Genomic DNA, 16,823 nt, shown 5'->3' with positions numbered 1-16,823 from the left:
TCTAAAACACATTTAAAACCACAGGGTCCAAATCCGTATTTGCTCTTTCGATTATTTATTAAAAAAATTATGTTGGAATGGTAATAAACTAGCTTATCATGGGTTCTTTTTAGCTAAATAGCATTCAGTTAACGAATAAAACCTAAAACTATAAATATTAGCATTAAGATTATGTTTGGTTAGAGATATTAAACAGTAATCAATTAGAATAAAAATAAAAGACACTGTTTGGTTTTCTATAATATAATGAGCTCATTTATCCAGAAATCCAAAATTTTATTTCTTGTTAAACTATGAGGGATGAAAATTCATTTCAATTTTCATTTCATGTTATTTTCATTTTTTTTCCCTCACCGTTAAACAAAAAGACACTAAGGGGTTGTTTGTTTATCTTTTAATAGTTCCGTTAAGAAGCAGACTCTGAATCGTTAAAAGGTAAATCTTGTTTGACAAAAAAAAATTTGTCTCTTAATGGTTTCAAAACCCTTTGAATGATTTTGTAACCTAAGCCTCCCATAACCATTAAGCACCCTAATTTTATTGTAAACACTTAGCAAACAACTATATTTTATTTTGTACTACATCATGAGAGTCTTTTAATCATTCTAACAATTTAATTATTCTGCACTAAACTATTCAGCAATCGGGAAACAGACCGGAAATGAAAATGAAGATTCAATGATGAAGGGAAAGAAGAAAAAGAAAGGGTAAAGCAATGAAGTGAGTTTTTAGGCAGAAAAGAGAAAACACAAATGCTACTTGAAAGAGATAGAGAAAGAATGAGCAAGAAAAAGACGTTACCCCAACTGGCCTACCACCACCCCACCCACCCCATAAACATCCAAATTCTCAGACACCTTTCCCTATCATCTCTCTTTCTCCCCTCTGTACCCAAGAATCTTTTCTTCCCATCCCCACTCTCACAAATCAACATTGCTTCACACTTCTCCCTTCCTACACTTCCATTCATTCATTCATTCATTCATTCCCACCTCTTGCTTTTAACATGAAATTATTCTCTTTTCTTACAGTCTTGATCATCTGCTCATTCTTTGATCTGGCTCGCTCTGGGTTACTGGCCGAGCCGGCACAGCCGTTGAAACCACCCGACGACTCTACTCCCAATACGGTTCCTTCATTCCCGGTCCAGACTGAATCAGAACTATGCCGGTTAGATTTATCGGATGAGCTATTCGGCGGTGTAAACGCTGCCTGTGGTCGTAACCTCGATAGAAGCAGGTGTTGTCCGGTGCTCGCAGCGTGGCTATTCGCGGCACACGCTCGGTCGGCGCTGCAGGTGAATGCTTCGGTTCCAGCGTCTTCCGATGAAATGCCGATGATGCCTGACGACTCTCAGAACTGTGTTAACTCATTACAAAGTTCGTTGCAGAGCCGGAACATCCATATACCTCAACCTAACTCCTCATGCGACGCCGTATTATGCTTCTGCGGGATCCGACTACACCAGATTGGTTCACTCAGCTGCCCAGCGGCGTTCAATATCACGACGACGTCTCGGAATGCAACTCCCACCGCTGCCGTCAGAAACCTTGAGAAGAATTGCCGGAATTCATCTTACGCCGGTTGCACAAAATGTCTCGGAGCTTTGCAAAAGGTCAACTATTTTCAACTTTCCCTATGCGACCACTTTTTCTACTATACTTTCCACGTTGATTGACCACAATACGCTTTTCACCATTTTTTTTTAAGTTTCTAACCTTTTTGTTTGCTTTTAAATTGTCACTTTTGAAAATAAATAAAAACACATCGTAATCGGCAATAATGTTCAAAATCAATTATACAAAAATATTATTTGTATAATATAATTGGACCACAATATTTTATTTTATTTTTAAAATCTCTTTTGTCTAACAAAAATCACAACTTTTGATTATCATTTAAAAGATAAATTGTCAAAATTAATAATTATTAATATAAAAACTATGTATTTATTTGATCAATGGGACTTTTTTGTAATTTAAAAAAGATAAAAAATTGTTTGGGGTGAAAAGAGACTAAAATGTCCTTGTTGAATGATTGGATGTTATAGCTAAACGAGGGGGGCAAAAACGGAACAAGAAAGAGGCATCACGAGGGGGGTGATAGGGCGAGCAAGATATTGACACGGGACTGCCAGCTAATGGGGCTAACCTGGCTGCTAGCAAGGAACAAGACGGCGTACATACCCACAGTGTCTGCTGTATTACGCGCCGTCATGTACAGTGCGCACCCACCCCACGAGTCCAGATGCAGCCCCGATCAGGAGAACATGCCCTTGGCCGTCGATTCATTACAGTTCGAGAAATCGGAGGCTTCTGCGTCACGTGCCGCTTTTCTTTTATTGACAGTATTACCCCTGGTTCTGTGGTTTTGTCATTTTGATTTGTGATGGATGGATAAAGTGCATGTTACCTGCCTGCTGCTACGGCTTTTGTTTTTCCTCATTTGTGGATTAGAGACCGCATCACGTGAGAGGTTCGGGGATACTTTTGTCTTTTTGCCTCGAGAGGGTACATGTGTATTATTGGGACTTTTGGGTTCTTGGATTGTAGTTAGTTGCCAAGGAATTTTCAATTCTTCTTTTAACTATTTAAATACTTGGAAAATGTTATAATTAACTCATATATTAGAAAAAGTTGTCATCCTCTCTTTGTATTTCTTTTTTTTCTTTAACTAATTTTTTGAGATAAAATAAGTAATTAAATAAGCATATTACTTTTTTCAGAAAATGTTGGTTCTTAGCTAACTTACATGTATCGACTAATCTTCGAGCAATCAAAATAACCTAGATTCATCACAAGTGAATCTCTATGGCAAAAGGGATTTGTAGATAGGCATGGTGATATGGCCCGCTCCATTGGCAAACCCGGTTCACATCCGGGATCCCGAACATGTTGAAAACCAAGGCCAAATAATTTATTCCCCAACCCATCCCGTTCCCATATGTATCTATATTAATTAAAAGTACATCTTTTTTAATGTGTTATATAATATAATATTTTCAAACAATTTTGTTCATTATTGTTGAATCGGGGGTAAACTGGGGATAGACCCGATAAAAGTTGAGGAGGGGATTCGTTTCCCCATACCCGCTGGAGATCGGGGCCGGAAATGAGGTAGTGGAGTCACGGACGGGGTCGAGGATTGCATTCCTCGCCCCATCCTGCCTAGTTGCCATGCCTAGTAAGCTGCAACACAAGTGGTTAATTCAATATACACCCATGAATCAATGTATAACAAGTGTTAAGAGTTTGCATTATATTGGGTTAGGTTTCCATGAGACCATATTGTTTTTGTTAGAATCATGAGATCAACTGTGATGGCACAAAAACACATTGATTGTTCACAGCTAAAACACTATAAAAATATAAAAACAAGCATTCATTGTTTTTGTTTTGAAGGTCCAATATTTTTTTTGTATCTTTATAGTGTTTTTATTGTAAAAGTTCAATATTTTTTTTTTTGTATTTTCACAATGTTGTTTGTTGTGAATGTTCAATGTATTTTTATGGTTTCACATGTCTCACATGAATCCAAGTTTATGTTTAAATATGGAGTGTATATACACATTTAAAATTTTAAGCTATGAACGTTTTTTTAAAATTCCACATATTATGTGGTGTAATTCTAATTGTCTTATTCAGATATTTTAAAGTTATAATACTTATATTAAACTCTTATAATAAGATGAACAAATAAGATTTGTATATCATGCCTCAATTTTAGAAAGTAATGATACCATAATTTGCATACACACACACGTTTTACTTTCGGGTCTTGATGACTTGCTTCAAGGTACATGATTCAAAATCTGTCAACTTCACAAACAAAGAAAACGTAAGAACTGTCATGATCCATGATGTCTTCACTATGAAATATAAATGATCAAGTTAGTGATTGAGAATCACATTTGCAAAGAGGGATTTAGGTATTCAATTGATTATGAGGTGAGAAGTTATGTTACCCTTAATTTTCGATGATCATTTTGTATTTTTACTATGTTTTATGCTACATCAACATGTCCAGTGAAACGAACCCAAAAATGCTAATGAGGTGTTACGCTTTGCACGAAACATGGGTTAACATGCATGGTAACACAGACTGTCACAATGGAAAGAAAATTTTAACCATTTATGTATGTTTTTATTTCTTAGAACAATATACATAGTTAGTAGAATCCTTTACAACTATAATAAAAATAAAAAATAAAAAACAATAAGATTAATGTAATTCCCAAAAACGAGAAGGAATGTAAATATTCGATAGGGGCTGAGCATGTTGGTCTCATTTGTTTGTAGAGAATCTTGTTATCACGTTGTTTTACCATTTCCATTTTAAAATTAGACAACAAATTTAAACCAATCGTAGTATTCTTTCTAATATTCATGATATTTAAAATATTAAACCAATTAACATATTATTTAAAATGACAAAAGGAACGCATTTGAAGGAGACAATCGCGGTTGAATTCTTGTTTGTTTCCCACATTCCGATACTGTCCAACCCATATTTCTTATTTTAATTTATCAATTTTGGCAATTTATTTTAATTCGCTGTTAGAAATCTATTTTTTCCTTGAGAAATTTACTGACAGGTTATTTTTATCAAAATTTATCGAGGGATTTTCAATGGTATTATGATTTTTGTCGAGCATAGAGCTCTTCATGAAACAATATAACTCAGTAGACCTGACATGGTATGTCTAAACTATTTTATCTAAATACCGTCGACTACATTTTAATAAAAAATAAAGACCTGAGATGGACTCTTATAATTAACGGAGGGTCCGAATTAGACCACTAAAATAAATGAACAAGACTAGCAATGAATTTTTTTGACACACCCGCCTAATCCGTTTATATTTTTCTATTAACTAAGTTATATATATAATTAATACTTAATTAATTTTTTTATTATAGAAACTTTAGAAACTCATTTGATTGGCTTTGGATTTGTCTTTCCTATGGGTGATCAGCTGTCCAATTGGTCTTATATAGCAACCTTTTTATCGGGTTTGATAGCTTTCCCTTTTCTGCCTATAAACAGGTTTGTCCATGAGTTAACGAAGTTTTTATGTTTTAAAAAAAAACAAAACTTATATCAAATCATAAATTATATCAAATAATGCAAAGTTTATAATTATATTTTTAAGCTTATAATAAGAAATAAAAGTATAAGAAATTTATATAACTTAGTAAAGAAAATTCGCATAATATAAAATATGGATGTTTTCTATTGAAGAATTTATCCATTTCTAGAGTGCAATTCTTCAACAACTAAATATTTTATCACCTAAAAAATAGTAAAAGTGGGAATTCAAAAATGTGATCAAGGAAACGATAATTAAGTGGATTGATCGTAATTATGTTATTCACCAAGAATCATCAAATTTAAGTGAGATCCCTTTGTCCATAAGTTCTATTTTGATTTATAAAATTTAATTATTAATAAATAAAATGACTATAAACATTAACCGGTCGGACTGAGTATATCCAATTTATTTGTATTTCTCATACCCTCCAATTAATTTTAACAATTCAGTTTAGGCCCGTTCATTTATTCAAAAAATAGTTGTCTAAATCCATTTTTCTAACGAGTTGGACGGGTCGAGTCTGACGGGTTATCTCACTAGTGAACAACTCTATCTACCAAGTCAAAACTACCTCCCAAACATGTACTACATGTGGTATGTCATACGTACGTCCCAAATATTGATTCTTAAATATTTGGTTGGTGAAAATCCATGCTTTGACGGTTGAGGAAATGTCCCATATTCCATATTTTGTGAAACTATATTTTTGTTGTTAAGCTATGTAGATTATTATGTTTTTACGTCTTATTTTAATTTGTAAAAAATATATATTTTGAATGATTTACATCTAATTTTTTACAACTTCTTTATTTTTTCTAAATGTAATTTTTTGGGCCTGCTGGCTAACCCGACCTGATTATAGGGTGGTATAGACAAATTGTCAATCCCGGAAAAAGAGTGTGAGTTTGCATGAATATTTAGACCTCTTAGACCTTAAAAATGAGGTTAAGCTTGCTCCTAGAGTTGGCTAAACTTGGTTCAAACCGATCCTAGTCCCAATCCTAGGATAAGATGTTTCAACTGGGCCTACCAGTCTAGGTTTCAGTCCCAAGGAAAAAAAAATTAGGGTTGATCCCAGGCCCGACTCCTAAAGTTGGCCAAAAATCTGTTTTGGCAAGTCGCAGTCCCAATCCAAGGGGAGATGTTGCAACTGAGCCTATCCACTATGATCTCGGTCCCGAGGTAAAAAGAATTAGGACTGATGTTAGGCCCGGAAACCGGTCCCAATCCTTCTTAGTTGGTCCTAAATCATTTTACATTTTTAAACATCTATTGCAATCCGTACTTGGGATTTACTAATTGGCTATGTAGCTACTAGCTACACCATATGTAAATAAAATCGATCTTCAATCTCCTATGTTTTCGTTTCATTTTTAATGTCTTCAATCTTTATCACGTATTTGTCATGTTTCTTCTGTCAATGGCATCTTCATTTTTTGTATGGATCATTTGCTTTGTGGGGTACGTTACCAGAATTGTTGGATGCCATTTTTGAAGTATGTACTAACACAAAAAACGAGAGAAACAAAACTATAGTAGAAGTAAGCAAACCAAAATAAAAAATTAGTCAAAATCACGAATTAAAAGGAATATTAACAGCATTTTTTGTTTTTACGTTTGTGAATTTGATATCATCCCCAATGCATGTCATAACTTGTCTTGATCCGGGGATATGAACCCATTGATACCCGTCAACACCCATTAAAAACCATTAAGACTCTTTACGACTTACTAGAAGCCATTACAACCCATTACATTTAGTTCAAATGTGTATTAATGATTTTTAATGTACCTTAACAGATTGTAATGGATTTTTTTTATTAACCTGAATATCCAACCCACTATGCGAGCCGACTAATCCCAGAACGACCATCTGCTTTGCAGATAGCCTGGAGTCACCACATTTGAACCTCCGTAGCCACAAGAGGATTTTTATTCCTCCACAAAGGGATTGTAATGGATTTTAATGGTCCTTCACGGGTTCTTCTAGGTTTTACTAGGTTCTAATGGAATGTTATGGTCCTTTTTTTAAGCGTGTCCCAAGTATGTCCAAACTAGTTCAAACAAATTGCAACTGTAAGACATTAACCTTGATAAACTCAATGCCATAATTGTTGTGAATGTATGGAATTGAAACCAAGGGAGTTGGGAATTGAGATATTCCACCACATCTCCCTGGGCTTCTACCACTATGCCACAACCCTTGCAGTTTTGTCGTTGTCCTTTGTGGGTAATAATGAGCTTTAATGGGGTTCAATGGGTTGTAATGGATTTTAATAGATTGTGACGGAGTTTCATGGATTCAAATAGTTGTTAATGAGTTGTAATAGATTATAATCGTGGCCAACCAATTTATTTTCACCAACATTACAACAACATATAAGTCGAGAGAATGATCTGTTGGTAATTCGTGGTCCCATATTTTGTTTTCCAAAATAAGATGCGACTTTAGGGACGTATTATCAACAAATATTGTCGTTGGTAATTTTGGTAGGTTGTAGGTATACACTACTAACTAGATCATTCGTCAAGGATTTTTGGTGTACATGATCCGTCAATAATGAGAAATTACCAAGAGTTTCTTTCCTCGTCGATAACCCACATTCTAACAGTCGTATAAACACTATGTTTGTCAATAGATTTATAGATACCGGTATTAGTGCTTATGTTTTTTTTTTTGCCATTATATCATCATGGGTGGAAAGACAGAGAGTAAAGTTGATGCGGCATAATGCCTTTTCTCCCATTAGCGTATAGTTTAATTTTCAAACAGTCTGTTTCACATTTTATTTTTAATTAAATCATTTGTCAATTACATTCATCAAAGAAATTAATTAACTATAGTTTTGGTCCCTATGGTACATTACACATTTTGGTTTTCATCCTTGTGGTTGTTTATTACACTGGTGGTCATTGAAGTTTGTAATTCTTTTTGTTCTAAGTCTCACTGACTAATATGATTAGCATTTTCTGTTAAATGCCTCTCATCCAATTGTAGTTTAGTAATTTTACAAACTTTTTAAACAAAGAAAAAAGAAACCCCCTCCTCCTTTTCACCTCTTCTTCTTCCTAATACACTGAAGTAAAATATGTTCTATATTCATACATTCTGTTATTTATGAAGTTGGGGTTGGGTTCACGTGAGAGCAAGGGTTTTTTGTGAGACCCATAAGACCAATTTATATTCATTGTTCAACTTTATAATCTAATGATCTAAAGTTGCACGGTGACAATTTTGTGATTATTGAGAAGCCCCGTGGCAATTATGTGATTATGAATGTTCAGATTGTAAATTTAATCCAAGGGTTGAGAATTGGTCTTACGGGTCTCACGAAAAACCCTTGGTCTCACATGATCCCAAGTCTATATATATATATATATATGAATGTTCAGATTGTAAATTTAATCCAAGGGTTGAGAATTGGTCTTACGGGTCTCACGAAAAACCCTTGGTCTCACATGATCCCAAGTCTATGAAGTTGTATAAGTTTTTATCAAAAATATCATGAATATTTACATATATAATTGATCAATACGACAAAGAGGTGGGTGACTTTACCTAAATACAAGACAAGTGCTAGGTTGATCTTAGGCCCCTTAGTCTTAATCGTTGAGTGAGTCAAAAAATAATCAATGACATTGATGTTTTTACAGATACAGATTGTAACATGAAAGATATAAAAATACAAAAGCAACATGGGCTCATATTACTAATCATGGGTAGCCCAATGGTCATCGAATATTTTGTCGCTGCATTTTCTGTAATGGACAATTAACGTGGGCTCATATCACCAAAATTTAATTATTTCTTTGATCAATTAGATTTATATAAAGTGTTATATTTTGAATAAACTTCAGTTATTTCAAAAAATAAGCATATCGATCAATTGATCTGAGTTGATAATATAAAGGCATATTAAAATTAACTTTAAAGTTAAAGACCAAATGTTTCAAGTTAAGCCAAAGCTCCTTGTGTTTTCTGTTGGGATGTTGGATACCACAAAAGGTCTCAAAAAACAAAACAAAGTAGTGAATTTTATTCATTGATAATTAAGTATGTAATGCTAACCAATAATTAATGCGAAAAAAAAGGATCGAAAACACAACGATCAATCAATCAAAGAACTTTGAGAACACATAAAGCACAGATTTACGTGGTTCCACCAGCGGCATGGTGATGTACGTCCATAAGGAAGATGAGGAATTTTTATTGATCAAGAACACCCAAACACTAAATTGTGTATAATCTCTCTCAATATTTTCTCCACTCAAACTAGAGCTTCTAAGCACTCAATTTTGTTCTCTGCCATGATGTAATTTGTTAATACCAAATATTATACCAGATTTACGTGGTCGTGGATGATTTGTTCGTAGATATCTTAGTTGTAAAAGTTATCCTCGACAATCAAGGTTAAGGAATTTTTATGTGAAACAGTTTTCCCTCGAGATTTGAATTTAAAATACTTATTTAAATTTCAAATCTCGCTCCAAATCAGGAGTTGGTTGTTTGAAGCGGTTTTTGACACATGTCCTAGGGAAATCGAATCGGTTACTTGGCAAACTGAATCAGTTACATGGAAAATCTAATCACCCATGATTTCAGGACATCATGGGGCCATCACACACGTGGTTATAGCTGTAGTGGCCACAAAGGTTGCAGACAGACGTCAATCATCGACCTGACACAAGAGATCATATAAATAGGCGCCCTTTGAATCTATTTTCTTTTTATGCTTCAAAGACATTTTTTAGAGAGAGAAATAGCTCACAATCCTTTCCTTTCGAAAAAAACCTGCAACTCTTTACCAAATTTTGAAGGATTAGAGTCATTAAGGTCCTTGAGCTTCTATCCCGAGTGATTTATGTGCCAATGATCTTTCTTGCTTGTCCCAAGTCCTTCATCTCAAATTCAGACTTCAATCTATGTTCCAAGTTGTTAATTTACGAAACATCATTCCAAGCTATTAGCATATCATCAACATAAAGTAGCAAGTAGATCCAAACACCATTATTACAACGGAAATAGATTTCACACTTCGATAGCCAATACTTAACACAAACAAGTCAAACCTTTTATACCATTGCTATGGTGATTGTTTCAATCCATATAAGGAGTTCTCCAGTTTGCACACCAGCTTGGTCTTACCTTCTTTCACAAAGCCCTCAGGTTGTTTCATGTAAATGGTTTCTTCTAGATCACCATGTAGGAAGACCATATTGACATCAAGAAATATACTAATCAAAGAGACGAAAGATCCTTAATTAGGACAAGAGTCCCTTGTTTATAGTTTTAGTCTCTTTGATTAGGACAAGGGTCCCAGGAGAGATCCTTAAGGAGTCGCCTTCATACTAATCTCGCATCCAAGCTTGGCCAGTTGACCATGGAAGATGAGAGATTTAGTGATAAAAAGAACAAACCTTACATCTAACATAGTTTAGATCATATGCCATCAAATATATTCATCATGATAGTTCCAATTCCCAAGCTTTTGCATACGACATTGTTTCCCATGAGGATGTGGGCTCATGTCTTTTTCTTCAAGTGATGAGAAGAACTCCTTATGTAGAGTCATGTGGAAAGAAGCCCCTAAATCCAAGACCCATTGGTCCTTGATAGTCTCACTCCCAGTCAACGTAATTAGAGCTTCATCGAAATCATTTATAACAACAGATGAAGATGATCCTTCCTTGTCGGTCTTGGCTTTAAGACTTGGACATTCTTTAATCTAATGTCTGGATTGATGACAATGGTGGCAATTTCCATTCTTATTGAACTTGCATCTAAATTTTGGCTTGCATGATCTTGAACGGCCTCTTGACTTATCTCTCTATCGATATTCATTGCGTCATCTCCCATGAATAACCCAAGGCTGTTGCTTCCATCATCTTTGTCAACATTTAAGCCTCGTATTTCGTCCCTTAGATCCTCACTTAAGAGGCCATTTTTTCACATAGTTATAGTATCTCTACCATAAGTTAAAGAGTTAGTAAAGCTGATATACCTTTCAGAGATGGGGCATAGAAGGATCATTGCCATTTGTTCCTCATCTATCTTCAAATCACTGCAACAAAATCAGGTTTATAGGACGCCATAAATATTTGAGCGTCCTAATAGACTGCTTTATAAAACTTAATTTATAGGCACAAAATAAAATGTCTTATCTAAATGTGTTGTAATAAGTTTATAGGACGTTTTAGACGTCTTAACAAGGTTTTGAGGACACTTTTAATCATCATCAATTTTACATGACACTATTTGAAAAAGTGTCATACAAAAAATGGGTTTATTAGACACTTTTGAGATAGTGTCTTATAAAATTGCTAAATGCGACACTTTGTATGCCCTAAAAAAGTTGTTAAGACATTCAAAAGCGTGCTATAAACTTATTACAACGCCTTTAGATATGACACTTTAATTTTTGATTATATAAATTAAGTCCTATAAAATAGTCTTTTAAGACGCTTATATATTTTCCATCAAATTTGGAACTAAAAACCCTTTGTGACATGTGATATGAACGGTGGTGTACCTTCATTTAACGGGTCCAAAGAAATACTTATTATTTTTCTTTAAAGCCAAGTTGATTGTTTTACTATTAAAAAATATATATAATTTTGATTGATCTTTCTTAAACTTAAACTCTTAATTGAGATAGAAAAAGATTGTATTTGGATACTTTTGTGGAATCACCCCTCCAAAAGAGTTATAGCCTTTTGTAACTCAAATTTATGTTGACAACTAAGAACACGTTGTTATCCATCCACAATAGCACATTCATAACTCTCTCAGTTCTAGCTTTGCTCACCCAATCCTTTAGAAACCGTGACCACATCCCCTATGAACGTATTGAATAGATCATTGTAGATAGCTATACGATGACCACATCCCGCAAGAATTATTTTATGCGCCATTTATAGGATGACGCTTATCTTATTGGGGTCCAATTTTGCGAATACCCAAGGTAATGTAAACGAAATTGAAGTGGTCTAGGCTTAAGCCGCCATGGCAAACTCGCCATAGATATGGTGGTTGTACTCAACCCCAAGCCATCATGACGTTTGTTTGAATGTTTGATAAAAAAAAATAATCAAAGTAGTGGTTTTGAAAGATAAAGCAAACAACTTGGCTTTAAACAAAAACACCATGTCACCTTTGTCAAATACTTGTGTATTTTAACGTAAAATAGAATTTAAAATCATATTATAAAGTTATTTATGTGCTTATGGGAAAATTTATCAGGACATATTTGTGCTTATTAAAATGATATTATGTCAATTCTAATAAAAAATATTATAAGTTCGTCAAAAGAAGTTAACTCTTAGTAGTGTTTTAAAAGGCTCGCTATGGTGGTCGTCGTGCCACGGGACTCGTCTCCAACGTCATGTTAACTTTATGACATGCCATGGTCCAATGCGTGCTTTTTTGTAAGACAATTTTTTAACTTATTAATATACAACTTGATTGTAAATAGTTCTAAATCAGAGTAATTATTGTAGAAAACATGTATACAGTATACACACACACGCATGTATATATATATAAAGAGAGAGAGAGAGAGAGAGAGAGAGAGAGATTTGTCCCTATACGTGACGTCTTGAAAAACTTCATAACTTTTTTGTGACTTATAAGACTTGATCTTATTGCATGCCATGTCTTTAAAATCTTGGTTTCTAGATACAGTGGAGTAACTAAACAAAAAATATTACTCGAAATGATAATTTAAAGGGAGCCAGCAAATGTTTTCCTTAGAGTTGAATAACAAAAACCAGGGTGTTTCACATTTTTTAAATTTTTTGTAGCATAAATCGAATGAAACTGATATGGAAGAAAATGATACGCACAATCACTATACAAGTTATAAACAACTATTCAGATGATGTTATAATAGCATAGTAGGTGGCAAAGTATGTCTTTTAAATATATAAAAGATGATACTGCTATTATTATTTAATTTTGAGTGACCTTTTTCTTAAACGACAAATTAATAAAAGCACTTGAAAGGTAGTAGACAACTTTTGACAAATTATCAATTGTTTTGTATTGTTTGTCTCATCGTCTTTCTACGATTCACCCCCTATAAATACTAACGTTTTGGTATTTCTATAGCTACTTATTCAATATTAGTAACATAGGCTTTAAGTTACATGGCTACGTCTTTGATGCTATAACAGGATTTGAATAACATCCTTGTGTTCTTTTTGTTGGGTAAAGACATGGTTTTACATTTGGAATTGAAATGAAAAATATTTGTACTTAAAAAGCTAATTAATCCGATTATACGAAGAAAAAAAAAACTCATGTGTGATATTAACGAACATGTAATAAACATATTATTACCAATGGTAATTACCAAAAATTACCATTACGATTTGTCCATATGTGGGGGTAATGCTACTAGGAAATATTCTTATACATTATATACGAAAACAATATATTATGTTTGAGAAATTCAACTAAGGTTGGCTTAAATAGAAATGGCTTTAATATTCAATATTTAATTATTCAAGTGAAAAAAATGGATTACATAAAAACAAAATTATAGTTAGCTTTTTAGGTTTTGATATTCTAAAAAAATATCACATTACGATTGCGTAACTATAATCAAATCTTAATTGTTACGTACCTATCGTCATGTTTGAATGTGAATATAATTTATATATTAATTACCATTTGACATTATTAATTATATTCAATGATTTTTCCAAAAAGAAATATACATTTTTCTCAAAAGTAGTGCTTCAATCAGCACTTAAATAATTTTCTATACGTCTCAATCCTCAAATATTTTCTTTCTTGGACACCTCATTCTATTAAACATTAGCTTGAGTATTTTTTTTTTTATTAACTTGTATATCCAACCCGTTATGTGAGTCGACTAATCTCAGGATAACTACCTGTTTTGTAGATAGGCTGGAGTCACCCTATTTGAACCTCCGTGGCCACAAGGAGATTTTTATTCTTTTTTGGATTTCAAAATATTTTTGATTAAACATTTTTTCAAAACAGTTTTGGGTAAGTCTAGGAATTTCACATGTGTATACGATATTGATGTAAATCATTTTAAAAGTATTTGAAAAATACCATTTTTGCATTTCATTCTTAACACTACTAAAACATGAATTTTTACGGCGGTTACGGAAATGAAGAACGTCAATTTTCGTTGACTTCCGTTACAAATCCGTCACTGATTATTTAAATAAAATAAAATTTTATTCTGATAAATTTTGCGACAGATAGCTGGAGGAATTATTAACTTATTTATTACTTTAAAAATCTGCCACAAATTGTTATAATTACTTTAAAAAAGTAATAAAGTTTAATAAATTAAAATTAGTGGCGGGTTACAGGTGGATTTTAATTAATTGTTTCTTTAATTAAAATTCACCGGTAATCTACTACTAATTTTAGTTAATTGAAAAATTCAGTTTTTTCTTAAATTTTTTGGGATTACCGTCAGATCATCCTATCAGCCGGTTATCCCAAAAAATTGATTTTTTAAATTTTATGAAATGCTTGATTTTAATTTTTGGGATTACCGGTAATCTCAAAATTAATTTTTTTAAAAGAATAGTTTACAGGTGGTTTACCGGTGGATCACCCCATCCGTTGGAAAACTTGTTAATGTAATACTTTTTATTTATTTTTAAAAAAATTGTGGCTGATTTTTTTGGTTATTTTTCTATCCGTAAATACTTATTCGTATTTTTTTAGGGCTTAGGTTTTATATATATATATAAAATACTTACATATATACCACAAACTTATATACAATACATATCTACATACAAACATGTAATACAGTGTCATTGGGCTTTAATAAGTCATAAAAAGGTAATGGATCCACCACATACATATATACAGTACATGTTTTCACACAAACCCATATAAGTCACCAAGGATCACCAAGGGACTTATTGATCTTTAATGAATCTTAGTTGACTTTTGTCGAACTACTGAGCTTTATTCGTTCTTAATGTGATTTATTGGATCTTAGTTAGACTTTAATGGATCTATTGAGATTTAAAGGGTCTTATTGGGTTTTAAAGGGTTTTATTGGGCTTTAAATTATCTATTGGCTTTATTCGGTCTAATGGGGGTTTTAATGGATCTTAGTTGTTTTACTGAATCTATTGGGCTTTAATGGATCTTATTGAACTTTAATGAATCTATTGGGCTTTAATAGATCTTAGTTGGGTTTTATTCGGTCTCATTAGGTTTTAATGGATTTTAGTTGGGTTTTATTCGGTCTCATTAGTTTTTAATTGATCTATTAGACTTTGTTTGGTCTTATTGGGTTTTAATGGATCTATCGGATTTTATTTGGTCTTATTAGGCTTTAAGGCCTGTTTATTTGCATTTGATGATGCCATTCAGAGCTTAACTCTGAATCGGTTAGAGATGAAACATGTTTGGCAGATCTTTTAAGACCTCTTAATCGTTCCGAACAGCTCTAGATCGTTCATTCTCTAGGGGTGATAGCGTATCATTCAGAGGCTCAACATTTCCATGGTTGCCCTCATTTTCACCCATCTCGTCTCCTGTAATCACTCTTCGTCATAATCAGGCAACCCTTTTCAAATATTTCTCTATCACTTATCGTTCCTTCTGAAGAGCTTTGCACGTACATCCTATCACTTATGAGGATGTAATATTTGAGTCTATGAACTACACACAATGATGATGATATACCTAGCAAACCTACCAAATGCTCTGACGGTACAATTCTGATTGGTTCATATGTAGGCTTTTAAGTTCACAACTTGAAAAACCCACTTATTCGGTAGTTACGGTTATACTACAGAACCACTACATAATTCCATGATACATTACTCCCATAGACCGAGTCAACGACACATAACACATATCATAATATGTAACACAAGGTAGTGAAGCCAAGAATTTTCTTGAGTAGTTGCACCTTTAAGGTGGATCAACAGCCTGTAAAGTTGTGGGTTTGATCTGAGGGAAAAATCAATACCGTTTGACCAGTGGGAAAGTCAAGTATGTTGATTTTGAAAATTATAATTCAAATTGAATCAATCTTGACATTTTGAACAAAACACAAGATTATGTCTTACGACCGACATAGAATTAACTGAATTCCACCGTAACACGGACTTTTTTGATTTTCTGGTTGATCTTATACAATTTTTCAATTTTTAATATTTGATATTAATTGTCCTCTATTTTTTTTCTAGGTTTTTAATTTCATTTCCTTGTGCATCCAGAGCTCCTAGTATTAAATAGGATCTTTTGCAAATCAAAATTAAGTATGCATCTTATTTTACTTCTTTATGCATATAGGATTTCGAGTAATAATAATTAAATCAATAACTAAAAGCAAATTACAAAATACAAACAAATCAAGAGGAAAAAACTTATACTTTCGGGGAAAGTTAATACTAAAAAATATGATGATTTACAAAAGGACATTAAAAGAGATAAGAATAAGAACAGGAGTTAATAGGCTTTCTGGAGTTAATAGGCTTTCTAGTTATGAACAAAAATTAAATTATTTGCTACAGATTAAGATCGAACCTACAACCTTCTATATAGAGTTTTAATTCGAACATCTTAAACCAACCCACCAAGTATACATTTTTTTATGAACTTGGTTTTATGATATTACAGGACACCTTCAAAATCAAACGAGCGCACTTTCAAGATATCTATTTTTTTTCTTTTGCAGTAGTCAAGTGAATAGAAACACGGAAACCCCTTCGATCCTTA

General features: G+C 33.1%; 1 protein-coding gene across 1 annotated transcript; it reads left to right on the top strand.

Annotated features, from left to right (window-relative positions):
- Nucleotides 1–1,006: 1,006 nt before the first annotated feature.
- LOC112528315 (uncharacterized GPI-anchored protein At4g28100) lies at nucleotides 1,007–2,636 on the top strand. The gene is made up of 2 exons (XM_025139315.1): nucleotides 1,007–1,615; nucleotides 2,051–2,636. Exons 1-2 carry the CDS (start codon nucleotides 1,007–1,009, stop codon nucleotides 2,387–2,389), a joined length of 948 nt encoding a protein of 315 aa, XP_024995083.1. The 3' UTR covers nucleotides 2,390–2,636.
- The last annotated feature ends 14,187 nt before the right edge of the window (nucleotides 2,637–16,823 follow it).

The sequence above is a fragment of the Cynara cardunculus genome (genome assembly GCF_001531365.2).
Source record: "Cynara cardunculus var. scolymus isolate 2C chromosome LG 15, CcrdV1, whole genome shotgun sequence".
In the NCBI taxonomy this organism is placed as follows: Eukaryota; Viridiplantae; Streptophyta; class Magnoliopsida; order Asterales; family Asteraceae; genus Cynara; species Cynara cardunculus.
This window is presented reverse-complemented; position numbering and strand designations above follow the sequence as displayed.

Coding starts and splice junctions, on each gene's coding strand:
- LOC112528315 (XM_025139315.1), top strand. CDS start 1,007: ATGAAATTATTCTCTTTTCTTACAGTCTTGATCATCTGCTCATTCTTT. Junction 1,616..2,050: donor GTCTCGGAGCTTTGCAAAAG/GTCAACTATTTT, acceptor TGGATGTTATAG/CTAAACGAGGGGGGCAAAAA.